Source organism: Chanos chanos, chromosome 2 (assembly GCF_902362185.1).
Source record: "Chanos chanos chromosome 2, fChaCha1.1, whole genome shotgun sequence".
Lineage (NCBI taxonomy): Eukaryota > Metazoa > Chordata > Actinopteri > Gonorynchiformes > Chanidae > Chanos > Chanos chanos.
The window spans coordinates 18,161,146-18,175,074 of NC_044496.1; the positions used below are offsets into that span (position 1 = coordinate 18,161,146).

A 13,929-nucleotide genomic window follows, 5' to 3' on the forward strand; every position below is an offset into this window, starting at 1 on the left:
CTTATGGGTGTCTCTCTAAGAGCATGGTGCAGGGTGCTTGCTCAGAATGTACATATTGTACGTCAAAGAACATTGGCTCACATTGTTAGTTAACCATCCAGTTCAGTTGTCTGATCTGGTGCTGTATCTTGTAACAAGAATGTCAGAATTATTTATTCTTACAGTATGATTTATGTTAACATGCAAGATAATGATATATTTGTATCTGTGTGTGAAATTGTAATAAAAAAAAAAAAAAATCAAGATATGTTTTTGTACCTTTATTCATGAGAGAACTCTCCCTCCCTCTGTCCTTTTACATTTTTTTTGTTTGTATGTAAAATCGAACCTTGGCCATGGTCACATCTGTGTGAGCAAGCACATGGTCTTACCGGCTCATTTCTTGTGTTCTATACAGTGCCACATGCCTCCTCACAGGCTGTATCTAATTGCATATTGTTTCTTCACACCATACCATCATTTGGTGTTACGTGAAAGCCCTCTCTAAAGGGAGCCTCTAGCTGTATGTGCTAAAATTGCCACTAATGTTGCTTTGGAAGTGGGAAGCTAATGTAAGAGCTGAGAGAATGCATTTTTAAGAGGTCACAGCTGATATAGTGATGAGAGAATGCCACAAAATAAATAAATATATATATATATATATATATATATATATATATATATATATATATATATATATATAAAAATGCTAAAAAATACCCTGCCAGGACAGCTGTATGGTACCTCTGATTAAACTGTTTTACTGCCTTTATTTTATGTATATTATTCTACATATTTTATGCTATATATTCTATATATTTTAGTAAAAGAAACAGAAAGATCCAGCATGGTATATCAGGAGACTGTTGGATCATGCCGGCTATATCAAATTTGGGAGGGAATTTAATAAGTGCCATATGACGTGAACACAGTGAGTTTCTGCAAAATTTATCTTTGATTCAGATGAGAATTAACCTGATTTTAAAGGAAGGTGTAATCGTTATCCCCATTCTTAGATGGAGAGATAATACATATGTTTAAAGGGCTACTCACGTGACTACAATATTATGGGTGTCACGTGACTTTTGGGCAATTTGTCTACAGCGTTCGCCTTTCCTTCGTAGTCAAAGATGCTGTCTGTGTCTCAGTTCGTGCTTAGTTGGGAGCGATAAACGGTGTACAAGAAAAGGTAAGCAAGGTTTGTTACCAGATGCTGAAGACAATGTGGATGTTTGTAATGTGTTTTGATACGAATTGGAATGTGCACATTCTTACCTGCTTTGATATTTCTTTTTTTTCCTCGGACGTTAAAATATATCACCTAATACCCTGATTCACTGCAGCGTTTAGAACAGATGCGACATATGTGCCGCCGCAAATGCTAGAATAAAGTATCTTTTCTGATCGCTTGCTAAAATGAAAGTTGTTCTTCGGAGGTGTCTCTGCCGTCTTCGTTTGAAAAACAGGATGTGCTCTCTGCGCAAACAATGAAATTTGCCATATGCCTAGATTCGTACATATCCTGTTCATTAAAGGAATAAATCCTTTGTTGAAAGCGCTGACCGACAAGCACGTAGCCTAATCCACAAAAAGTCTATTTTAGAAATATATATAGCATGAAAATAATTATTTAACACTAGCAGTATGGCATAGGCTGGATCAGATGTTGAGCAAGCGATGTTGACGAGGGAGATGACTGATCCTCCCAAGCACTGTGTTTTTGTGTGATTGTTATGTGCTGTGTCATCCCAGTCCATTTCAGTCTGCCGGATAAATTCTTGTTCACGTAAAAAATTAATTAAATTAACTAATGAAGTTGGGGTTCTGCTCCTCTGAAAGCAAACTTAGAAAGTCGATACAGCCTATTTGCGTCTCCGCATTAAGTAGGTCTAGTCATTCGAGATGGAACTTTTAAAAAAAAGAAAAGAAAAGAAACACAAAAATCGCCGTCTGGTTTGAATTTTAAGTCGACCAGCGAATATGGCATGTGGCCTTTCGAGGATGTAGTCGAAATTTAGCTGATGGAAAAAGTCAAAACCATACCGTCGCCGCAGATTATATGACATGTAAAGAGGTCGATTGGCAGGTACATGATTAATAGCCTTTCAGTGATAGGCAAGTAGACATGTGTTTGCTCAGTTTGGGTGGACATACCCGATTTTTTGGTGAGTCGCTGAAGTATTACAAGCAGAAGAAGAACGAGCGTTACCTAAAAAAGTCTGAGAACCGTGGAATCTGTGCCATTAGTATAAGAATCTGAAATGTCCTCATTTATGTCCAGGAGACAATGTCTAATGGTTTGTTATTGCTTATAATTCTATAAAAACATATGAGATTGACATCTGTGTTGATTATGCTTAAATTAATTTAAATTAGATGAAATTAAATTTAATGTAATTAAGTGTATCAAATCTGTTCAGTACAGATTGTTTTATGGCTTTGGTGGGAGAAAAAAACAAGCCTACAGCATTGTATTTGGCTCTGTGATCTGGCAAAAACAAACAACGAGACAATAACCATGCAAAAAAGTGCAAAACAACATAAAACAGTGCCATGCCTTAAGGCCATGAATCAGCCAGACTTATTCACCACACAGCACAGCCCTCCAAAACATGTCACAAGGTCGCAGTGAAGGTGACGTTGCTGGGTTTCCAGGGCAACGTTTGCTCTTGTCCGTGTAGTTCTGGGAATTAATGTGTCACTCGTGCAGATGTGAAAGGTAATCGATCCAATCTTTTCAGGGAAGGAAACAAAAGATAAGTCTGTGGAGATGTTAAACTCGTCGGGCAACATTGTGTTTAAATCATGTTATATTCATCTGAATTTGAATATTGTAGAGTTCAGTTGCTTTTTAAATTATATAAGTAAATATTCATATTTGCTGAGATTGTTGTCTGCCCTGATCATCCAGCCTTTTTGATGGCATATTCTATAAAGGCTCCTAGTGTTGCATCATCATAACCACATTTGACACACATGTAATACATATTGTTCTGACACTCTTGACTTTAGGGCTATACAAGAAATTAGAGACTACTTGTGATTTTAGTGATTCAGCTGTGCATGACCTTACAGCTGTCCAGATTACTTAAAAATGTTTGTCAGTTCCTTTTCTCTCTTACTTGCCTCACCTTGTCTCTTCCTAGCTCACTGACTCACGACTAATATTCCACATGAGGTCAGAGCTGCACATTCACACAGATTCACGCTGACACACGTTCGTTTAGCTTAGGCTACTCTTTCATCTGAAATGACATGTGATGTGTGCTTGACTCCTTTGTCTCCTTTGTCTGATTCTTATGATCAATTCTTATGCTCTTTGTTCTTGTAGATAGGTCAGACACATTGCCCCTGTTTCCCCCCCCATCCAAGCCAATTTTGAGGCCGGAGGACAGTATGGAGAATCACACAGAAACCAGTAAGCTGAATGGTCGTGACACTTCTCCCAGTCAGCCTGAGCCAACCCTGGGCTCTCCGGAACCGAAAGAAAGCATGCAGCTGAAGAAGGAGATCTCACTGCTCAATGGCATCAGTCTCATTGTGGGAAACATGATCGGCTCAGGAATCTTTGTCTCACCAAAAGGTGTACTTATATATAGCGCCTCCTATGGCCTATCACTGGTTATCTGGGCCATAGGGGGTGTATTCTCTGTAGTGGGTGCACTCTGTTATGCTGAGCTGGGAACTACCATAACCAAGTCAGGTGCCAGTTATGCTTACATACTGGAGTCCTTCGGAGGTTTCATTGCTTTTATCCGTTTGTGGACATCACTGCTCATCATTGAGCCTACAAGCCAGGCGGTCATTGCCATCACCTTTGCCAACTACCTGGTGCAGCCGCTTTTCCCCACCTGTGAGCCCCCGTACTCTGCATCCCGCCTCATCGCAGCTGCCTGCATATGTGAGTGATTTCTCCTGGAGGGATTTTGAGGGTCTATTTGGTCGGACAAAGTGGTGACATTTGTTTTTTTCTACCCTAGAAATGAAGACAAAGCAAACATGTAATTTTGGAAATCACGGCTCTGGTTCGGATGTTGTAGCCAGTTTGAGATTTTATCTTATGTTACCACTTAACGTATTTTAGTTTAGGGTGTTTTCAGACTTTGTTAAAGTGAACTTCTAGCAGTTTTCCAAACTTTTGGGAGCATGTGTGATGCTTCCAGCAAGAGATGGTCTGAGTACAGTTTGTTTAAAATATGTTCCATGGTTCTCTTCATTTTCCCTTTGTGAACACACAGCATTCCTGGTTCTTTTTTCCATTTTCATGACAGTTTCATCCCCCAACAGTCACCATACAGGTATCAGTTGCTACAAAATTTCTCTGTCTACCTGAAGACTTGTAAGAACAAGCAAGAAATCATGGCTAGAGACAGATAAAGAGTTAGAGGAAAGAGGAAACAGAGGTCAGAGGAAAACAACCTCTAAAAACAGTTAAGTGCCCCCCCCCCATTTTCTGTTAAAGTAAAAACCTGAAATTTCAACAGGATGGCTTCACAGTGGTGTGAAGAAATACAGTGAATTACAGTGAAGAAATGAACTATGTTAAAATATGCTTTATTCCCACCCCCGCTTTCTCTTTCTCTGTCAGCCTCTCTCGCTCTATTTGTCTCTTCAAATGATAATGAAGTTACAATATTACACAGGTAGTCCTATTTAAATGTACATTCTTAATATGTTTGGTGACAATTCACAGTTGAAAATAGTTCAGGTTTCAAAAGAATATGAACAGAAAGTGGACTGAGATCCCATAAAAGTGGAGAGGGATTAGAAAAAGAAATTTCAAGTCAACAGACAATTTGAATGCAAAGAGAACTACAATCTTTTTCAGTTGGTTCACTTTTTGATCAAGAGGATTGAGCTTGGTTCTTTGAAAGAGGGTGAAGTACTCTTAGATAGTGTGTGAAAATACCTATAGATAACAATCAAGAGGTCCAGATTGCTTTGGTATGCTGATGTGATTTTGTCATGTAACTGGATGCAGGATGTTTTCACACATTCTGTTGGGTTGTTAGTACTAGATATCCAGTTTCAAGGTGTTTTATACATGTTTTTTTTCAGTGAGAAAAAAACTTTACTGTTTTTACATATTGTTTTCCTCCTCCTGAGTCTCAGTAAGTAAAAATTGTGTCCTGACTGCGCATCTCCTCGTCCACAGTGGTTTCTTGTTTGTTTTTTCAAGCTTTCTGGCAGACAGAGCAAGTGTACGTCCTCCGATTTGTGTATAGGGACAAAAGCTCAGGGGACAGAAACTCATTCGCATGTGAACGGATCCAGAAACACTTAGAGTTCACAGTGGGAAAATCAAGTGAACCACTAAATGAATTGTCCCAAGACCATCTGAGAGTTTGGTTCATTTTAGGTGCCCTCATTATGTTTTCAGCATTTATATGTGCCTTGATCTTTTTAGTGAACAGCCCATAGTTCGCTTAAATCAGCCAAAATGGACCTAGTATAAAAATACCCCAAACTGAGCTCTATTAGCTACTTGTGATAATAACAGTAGTGCATGAAAACATTGAATAATACTTATCCCAGAGGAGTGACAAGACCCAACTCATCAGAGGTGGTTTAAAAAGAAGATTATTGAAATACCAAGACACAAGAAAACAGCAGTACTCGCATTCTTAGTTCATTTCTACTCCATTTCCCAAATGTCATTTCAATTAACTTTATCCAAACAATCTAAATCTCTTTTTATTTTTCCACTTCAGCTCCCCCTCCACTTCTCTTTGCTTTGACCTTTTTATGATCTCTGTCTTTTCATGCTATATCTGTTTTTTTTTTTGGATCCAGCCTGATAAACGACTGAAGCACATTCTGTATATATATACACAATAGAGGCATTGAGTATCTGTTATTTATTAATTTATTCAAGTGGTAAATCAGTTATTTATTGTGGAGGTCACTGAACTTATTTCTCTGGTTTTGTGAAAACCTCTCCTACTACGTCTGTTTGTCTTGGTTTCATTGACTCTGTACATTCTATGCCTGAAGGCTTTAATTTTCCGGTTTTCAGGTTTTCAGCTCTGCTTGTGTTTTTCTGAACTGTCTTGAACCTACAAGGTTTATACTCAGACTTTAACTATTACTGATTCTGAAAAAAAAGAAGCACAGTCCAATCAAACGGTCCTCCAAAATAACTCAGAGGTTTTTAAACTCAGTAGGTATGGAATGTATCACTGGGTAACAGGGCTTGCATGAATACTAATCTTTCAGGAAGTAGATTTTTTTTTTTTATACGTGAATCACATGATGACACTTAAATGTTGTTTTTCGTATCTCATAATCATAGCTCTTGGCCATAGCTCTGCGATCTATGTTTTCATGGCTTAATTTGACCTCTGACCGGTTTAGGTCTCCTGACGTTTATAAACTCTGCTTATGTGAAGTGGGGCACGAGGGTTCAGGATGTCTTCACGTACGCCAAGGTTGCCGCACTGATAGTCATCATCATCACAGGGATCGTCAGACTGTGCCAGGGTGAGAGACAGTGTTGCACGTCTGTTGACAGTGTGAACCTTGTATCAGAATGTGGAATCAATGTGGCCCAGTTTACTGCTGGGTTGTAACCAAAGGAAGTCAGAAGTGTAACACATACTGAACGTATTCCTGATGACATAATCAGTCCCACTGGGGACTTCCAAGTGAAGTTAATATCTTGTTTTACATTTTATTTTACTGTTGGAAAATGACATGTTTTGCTTTGCTGTTGTCTTGTTTATTTATATGTGTATTTGGTATATGTTTGTCTCATAGGCAGTACAGGGAACTTCGAGGCTTCTTTCCAAGGTTCATCTACAAACCCTGGGGACATTGCCTTGGCTCTGTATTCTGCCCTGTTCTCTTATTCAGGCTGGGACACGCTTAACTTTGTCACAGAGGAGATAAAGAACCCGGAGAGGTATACTGATTCAAACTGCTCTTACGCATGCATCTGCAGGGCTCTTCCTCCCCCTCTCTGTTTGTGACTCTCTCTGTCTCTCTCTCTCTCTCTCACTCACACACACACATTTACAAAAAGAAAAACAAAAACAATACACCAGGACATGCACAAGCCAACAGTCCTATACCTTGATCTTCTTTTACTTTTGAGATTGGAGGAAACTGCTAAATTCAATTATGGGAAGGACATGTGTTAAACTGTCAGTGTTCTTTTGAAATAAAAACATGTTATATGGTTTCCACGTTTTTGTTTTCTATAGGAACCTGCCATTGTCCATTGCTATTTCCATGCCTGTCGTCACAGTGATCTACATTCTTACTAATGTGGCTTATTATGCAGTACTGGACATGAGTGCCATTCTGGCCAGTGACGCCGTGGCTGTGGTGAGTTTAGAGAGAGTCCGGAGAAGCATATCAGACAATCAGGCTTCATAGTTTCACAGATCTGTTTTTCAACACCCCGCACCAGCTTCTCTGAGTTCATGAAGCTGATAAGACAAATATGTGTCATGAACTCAGAAAACACATTGCTATGGGTGTAGAAAATCATGCATTGTGTTGACACCTCAGTAGGGTTTGTGAAAGAGTCATTTTGTGTTACTGTTAGACATGGAAGTAAATGCATACGTGACACAAGAACGGTTGTGCTTCATTCCTAATATGCACATGACCGTTTTCAGACGTTTGCGGACCACACCCTAGGAGTGATGAGTTGGACCATTCCAATTGCTGTAGCATTGTCCTGCTATGGTGGACTCAATGCTTCTATTATCGCTGCATCCAGGTGAGCTAGAGAAAACATCAGGTCAAATTACCCGTCTGACAGAAGTCAGCCTCAGTCTATGTCACTGAGAGGGCTTCCTGCAACAACCGTGAAGCCTGCAATTTTACACTATGAATTGTGTAGCATTGTGGAAAACCATAATGTGTTTGGAGGAGAATGTAAAGATATGGCGGTACCCATAACTACATAGGTATCTGACCCTTTTGTCTACAAATGTCAAGTGCTACTCGGAGGAAAAGTGCATTTAGAAAGCATTTTTATTCCATTTGTTTAACCACTTCATAGCTGTTTATACCTGGCCAAAAGTCTGAGTGTTGTTAGATTCCCCCTCATTGTTACTCAGCTCTTGCATTCAGACACAGTTTATGATTCCTTCACTGATGCTGTACTGTACAGGTTGGTTTGAGGGGCACGGTTCCTATGACTTGTAGCGTATGGGCTTTATGATGGTGTTTAGCTCAGTACAGATTGTTTAAGAGCTGAGAGCAGACCCCCCCTTTGTTTGCAGCTCTGGATTACTTCTACTGCTGTGCTTTTCGTAGGGTCTGTCTCTGTTGCAGACACCATCTGGAGTTGCTTTATGTTAATGACCCGGGGGTGTGTACGCTGCGTATGTAGTCTAACAGGAACTTTGGAATTATAAAGTTGTACAGTATGTTACTGGGATGTGTTGTGAGATGTAAACATCTCCCACTGAACTAATCTAAAAGTCTCCTGCCTCTGTTTTGGTGGTAGTGGTCCTTATAAGACTAGGTTGTACAAATGTTTATACTCTGTTATCCTTTATTAGTGTGTTCCACCCTTGAATTTATTGGCAGACTGTTCTTTGTGGGTTCCCGGGAAGGTCACCTCCCAGATGCCTTGTCCATGATACACGTTCAGAGATTCACACCGATCCCTGCTCTGCTCTTCAATGTGAGTTCCTGTTCCCACTTGCACTACTTCTTTTGATTCTTTTGGAATACAGTCGAAAATCTTTTTGGGTTATCAATACAAGGATTTTCTTCTCACAGTGGGGACAGCTTGTCTTCCAGAGTTTTTTGAAATCTTATAAAATGTTCCCTCATATGTGTTGTGCATATCACATGGCAGATTAGTCTCATGTCTTGGTTCTCTTCCCAGTGTGTGATGGCATTGATATATCTGACCGTAGAGGACGTCTTCCAACTGATCAACTACTACAGCTTCAGCTACTGGTTCTTTGTAGGCCTGTCTATTGCTGGTCAGATCTATCTTCGTTGGAAAGAGCCGGACAGACCCAGACCACTGAAGGTGAGCTGACGACTAACATTTCATTTCATTGTTCCATGGTACAACATAAACATAATCATAATTGTCTTTTTTTCTTCTCCCCTGTGTGTGTGTGTGTGTGTGTGTGTGTGTGTGTGCGCCCCACAGTTGTCTCTGCTGTATCCCATTATCTTTTGCATGTGCACTGTTTTTCTGGTGGCTGTGCCACTTTACAGTGACACACTGAACTCCCTCATTGGCATTGCCATTGCTCTCTCTGGCGTGCCAGTTTACTTCCTGGGAATCTACCTGCCTGAATCAAATCGCCCTCCTTTTATCACCAAACTACTGCGTGAGTACACTGATCTCTACTTTCTTATTCTCTACACCCTGCACAGATGGTCCAATGTTATTTATTTATTTATTTTTTTAGCAGTGTCATGGCATGTCAAATAAAATTATTTCTGTTATGGACTCTAGCGTGCACAAACTTAACATTAACATTGTATCATACTGTGTCTCTTTCTTTCATATAGGTGCAATTACACATTTCACACAATTCACATGTTTCTGCGTTCTCACCGAATTGGACAAGAGTGAATAATCTCCATTTCACCAAGTTTTCACACGTTCACCTGACAGCATATGTAACTACACAGCTGGAGGACAAGGGGGTTGGAAAGAGAGACCTCTATGCCATGGAATTAAGGGAACCCTTGCACATCCCTCAAACCTCTCTCTCTCACACACAAGCACACACACGCAAACACATTTACACAAGCACATATGAGAGTCGTCATTATTGGTTTTGACATGGAAAGCTATCATGAATTCTGTTGTTGTGCACAGAATATCTCGGTTTGTGTTCCCATTTCAGGAATCTGTTTCCACACACACTCATCTGGGCTCCTCAGGGATGTGGTATAGCAGAAGGGCAAGGGCGCATGCTACGTGTTCTTTCTTTTCTTTTTTTTTTTTTTTTCTCCAAACTGAGGGACCTCTTATATAATGTAGCAATGTTTTACCCCATGGGTTTACAGGGACTGTATAGATTGTCCAGTTGTTTTAAATTACAGCTCAGAGGGTTCATTCACAGATTCTTCCCACATTTTATTTGTTTAATATGTCTCTTTTGTAGAACAGATATTTAATTGCAGGTTTAAGGGATGTACTCAGATGTGCTGAGCAAGTCGTTTTGGAATGTTTTAAAGCTACTAAGGGTTGATCACATGCCTTAACTGATTTTGAATGAAAGGCATAAGAACAGATTCACTGTTATCAGTTCTGCTGCTACAATGTTTACGGTTCTGTACCACAGTTGTATTCCAGCTTTCAGTTGTCTTCACCACACTGTAAAGTTTAGTCCTGAATAAGTATGGAGTGTTATATGGTTTGCTCTGAAGCTCTGGAGAGGCTGACAAACTAACCTGGATTTGAGTGAAAACCAGCAGTTACTCAGTGTATGCATTAAACCTTTTCTCCCTTTCAGTATTGGGGCTGGACCTCTCATCATGGAAATGTTCTAGAAATCAATCTAATGTCAGATTTACAGATGATACACAAGAGTAACTTAGCTATCAGCTGATGGAAAAATAATCTTTTTGAAGCTCTGCCAGCTACATACTTGTGTGCATGCTAAAGCTTTTTAGTAAGTATTGCTCCAGTTGTCTTTTCTTTGTTGTACAAGCATATAAGGAATTACATTTCAGATGGTTCCTGTAAGGGGATATCCTACAAAGTCTTTATGTCAAAAATCTGATTTGTGTCTGAGGTCTAGTTGCCTTCTATGGATAATGTGCAGTAGCACCTCACCCAATAGATTTCATGATGTGTCACATTTTGTTGACATAAGTAAAACAGTTCTCAGACTGTACTACAAAAGGCTTGTGTTTACAGCCACAATAAAGCAAACGGCTGATTTTCTTTCTTTTCTTTCTTCCTTATTTTTTTTAAGTATCAGATTTGTATTGACTGTCCTACAGACTTCACATAATTTTGAAATGTATTCAAGAAAGCCGGGGTGAAAGATTTCTTATTTATTGTATGGATTAGCAATAAACCATTTTTTTTCTTAATTTGTCTGATGTGTGTTCAGAGCATATATTGTGAAATTCTCTTCTGCCAGCATTAATTACAAGTTCTTTTGAGTATATTATTTTCAAAGCTTTATTTTTTTTTTTTATACACATCTACATATTTACAATTATTTGAATACGAACCCTTGTAGAACGGGAATGTTGGTACAAACAACACACACCACAAAAAAAAAAAAAAAGCACTCCACACATTCACATACTCAAAGTTGTAATCGTATAGTCATTCATAGTACTGTGCATGTCAAACAGTCAGTAACACTGCAAATAACAATCACTCATCTCACTAACACACAACGCAAAGCACGATGCTTTTTCTGTGTTAAGTCTACCAGACACATTCACTTTACACACAAATTACACACAGATTCACCCAACACGTCTCAGTAAAAAAAAAAAAAGAAAAGACTGCCACTCTCACGGTCAGAGCTCCAGAGGGTCTCAGTCTGAATCAAAGCCCTCCCTTTCATCCTCGTCATCGGACTCATCCTCCAGCTCCCGTAACACGTCTCTCCGGTACTGCCCCCAGGACCTCCGACTGTAGGAGTGTTCCTCGCTCCAGCAATCTTAAAAAAAAAAAAAAAAACCCAGACCTTAAATGATCCCCAACAGAAAACTAACTGGGGGTATGACAAATGGGGAATTGAGTAGAGCAATAGTCAAAAGCAATAGTCATCTGTCTCTTCTGCCGAGAGCTTTGACATTAAGAGCTGAAAGTCTGACTGTTTGCTTTATTTAAAAAGCCAGAGTCACAATCCTGAGGTCTCAGGAGGGAAAAATGGGCTGGATTTAAAATCGTTACCTCCATAGCGCTCTTCAGTGCCGCTGTCGTCCTCGCTGTCTTCTTCATCGGGGTAGTCATTCCTCCAGTTCCCTTCTTCATTCTCATCATCCTCGTCATCATACACCTCTTCTTCCAAAGCCACCTCTTCAGGCACCTGTTAATGCATGTCCATTCACGTGAACAGCAGCCCTTTACACCCTTCACATATGCTCCGTCTTTAAAACCAACAGCTCTCTAATATAACAGATGGGACTGTAAGAACAAGGATCTGTTGCTTTTGCTTTACTTACCAGCTCTCCTTCCTCCATATAGGGCCTGACTGATAGAATGTCCTGAATCCAGCCTGGCGTGACAGTTTCCTGATAATACAGGTCGTACACATAATCATCATCCTTTTCCCGGTGCTCAGTACCAGATCCATCCTCAGATACTGTCAGCTTCTCCCGGATCATCTTCACCGAGTTACAGAGGATTGTTTCTGGATCCGAGGCGACAGCCTAAAGAATTAATAAAAAAAAAAAAAAAGGGCATGAATCAACAACATTGGAGCATTTGTAGAAGAAATCATTTTTTGAACCTATTTCAAAATTCTTCCTCATTGGACTGAAAGGTTTTTTTTTTTTTTTGTTAAGATGGCAAAAATTACAGATAAACAAGGTGTATCTCATTTAAAGGTCACCTGACAATCTACCAAAAAATGTGAAATAAAATTAAGCTTATGCCAAACTGAAAACAGCCTAGTTATGCCTGTTGTGATAAACAGCTATTTTAAAAAATATTGTACTGGTCAGGCTTTTATTCTGCATATCATAAAGGGCAACGCTGACCTTGCCAGGAGCCTTGATGTTATCATCCTCCTCCTGAACAATGTCAAACACTTGCACATCTCCGAGCGATAAACGAGCCTCTGAGTCGGGCTGATCTGATTTCCCTTCTCCGTCTCCATCTCCAGCAAGAGCAGGCTCCGTTGAAAGCCCAGCACGATGACTGGAGAGAATTCGGTAGCGTTCTTCTCGCCTGGTATTCCACTTGGTGCTGCGCAGGTCTCCAATGATCCTTTGTGAGCTTCCCCCAGATGGCCGTAGCGCGTGGACCAACCGCGGGCGGCTGAGAGCCTCTCGCACATGTGTTTGAACTGGAACATCCTAAAAAGAAGACTTAAATGTGACTCCATCTTGCCCAACGTTCTGGATTTGGAACCATTCAGCTCATACAGCAACTTTCCACACAAACCAGATCGCACCAAGTCAACCTCAATCATAAATGTTATGTAGTTGTTGCAGGATGGAAAGGTACTTCAAAGCGATTCTTTGACCATCTTTTCCTGAGAGACGCTGGCTAACATTTAAAAACATCTGTTTCTAACTTAACTGAAGTGGCGATGTCTAACGCGATATGTCAACAATGCTAGCTATAGCTATTGGATCGCAGACTCCATTCACTGGCTGGCCTACCCTTAAGCTTGAATTTTCTGTCCGAACAGTTACAAATGATGTAAAGTTGCCTGTTTACCAGGGCAAAGGGATGTGCCTTGCCTGAAACCCTCACTGACAACACTTAATTCGCATCTCCAAACATCACCTAACCACAGTCATCGCACAGGTAGCTAGCAAGCCCTCTAGCTACGTTAGTTACCTGGGATGCTACAGTTGCCACGAGTTTGAAGACAGAATTTTCAATTTTTGCATCTTCGGGCTCGGGGACAGATTCGCCAGCGGGCTGAGTCGAGGCCTCGGGTCTAATTCGCTTACAGGCCAGTAATAATGCATCCGCAGGGTCTGTCCCCCTTTTCCTTTTAACTCGAAGAATTGTGGTACTGGGGTCCATAGTGGTACTGACACAATTTCAAAATACAGTTTTAAATGGCGGCTCTCTTCTTCCGGTTATTCTTCTTCTTCTTTGTTTCATCGTCACCTGACAACCCTGTGCCCTCTACTGCCACCTACCGTACATGCTTGGTGGTTGAAATTAAGGCACACATCTATAGTGCTTTGCCAGCGTTCGCGGAGACCCAATGAAAAGAATTGTTTCATGGAAGGCGAATATTCCTCGTGCGGTCCGTAGCTTCATGTGATAACTGCAGTCAAAGAGTTCAGCTGTATTTCGAATATGTGTTT

General features: G+C 40.3%; 2 protein-coding genes across 2 annotated transcripts; one reads left to right on the forward strand and one right to left on the reverse strand.

Moving 5' to 3' along the window:
* The first annotated feature begins 1,110 nt into the window (after positions 1–1,110).
* Positions 1,111–9,919, forward strand: slc7a6 (solute carrier family 7 member 6). The gene is made up of 10 exons (XM_030794422.1): positions 1,111–1,168; positions 3,311–3,880; positions 6,334–6,459; positions 6,736–6,880; positions 7,182–7,305; positions 7,602–7,705; positions 8,524–8,620; positions 8,828–8,977; positions 9,104–9,287; positions 9,472–9,919. The coding sequence occupies exons 2-10, from the start codon at positions 3,376–3,378 to the stop codon at positions 9,537–9,539; spliced, it is 1,503 nt and encodes a 500-aa protein (XP_030650282.1). The 5' UTR covers positions 1,111–1,168; positions 3,311–3,375; the 3' UTR covers positions 9,540–9,919.
* A 1,289-nt stretch (positions 9,920–11,208) lies between these two features.
* slc7a6os (solute carrier family 7 member 6 opposite strand) lies at positions 11,209–13,644 on the reverse strand. The gene is made up of 5 exons (XM_030794423.1): positions 13,448–13,644; positions 12,640–12,957; positions 12,103–12,309; positions 11,831–11,966; positions 11,209–11,594 (listed from the first exon to the last, which is right to left on the reverse strand). The coding sequence occupies exons 1-5, from the start codon at positions 13,637–13,639 to the stop codon at positions 11,470–11,472; spliced, it is 978 nt and encodes a 325-aa protein (XP_030650283.1). The 5' UTR covers positions 13,640–13,644; the 3' UTR covers positions 11,209–11,469.
* Positions 13,645–13,929: the final 285 nt, after the last annotated feature.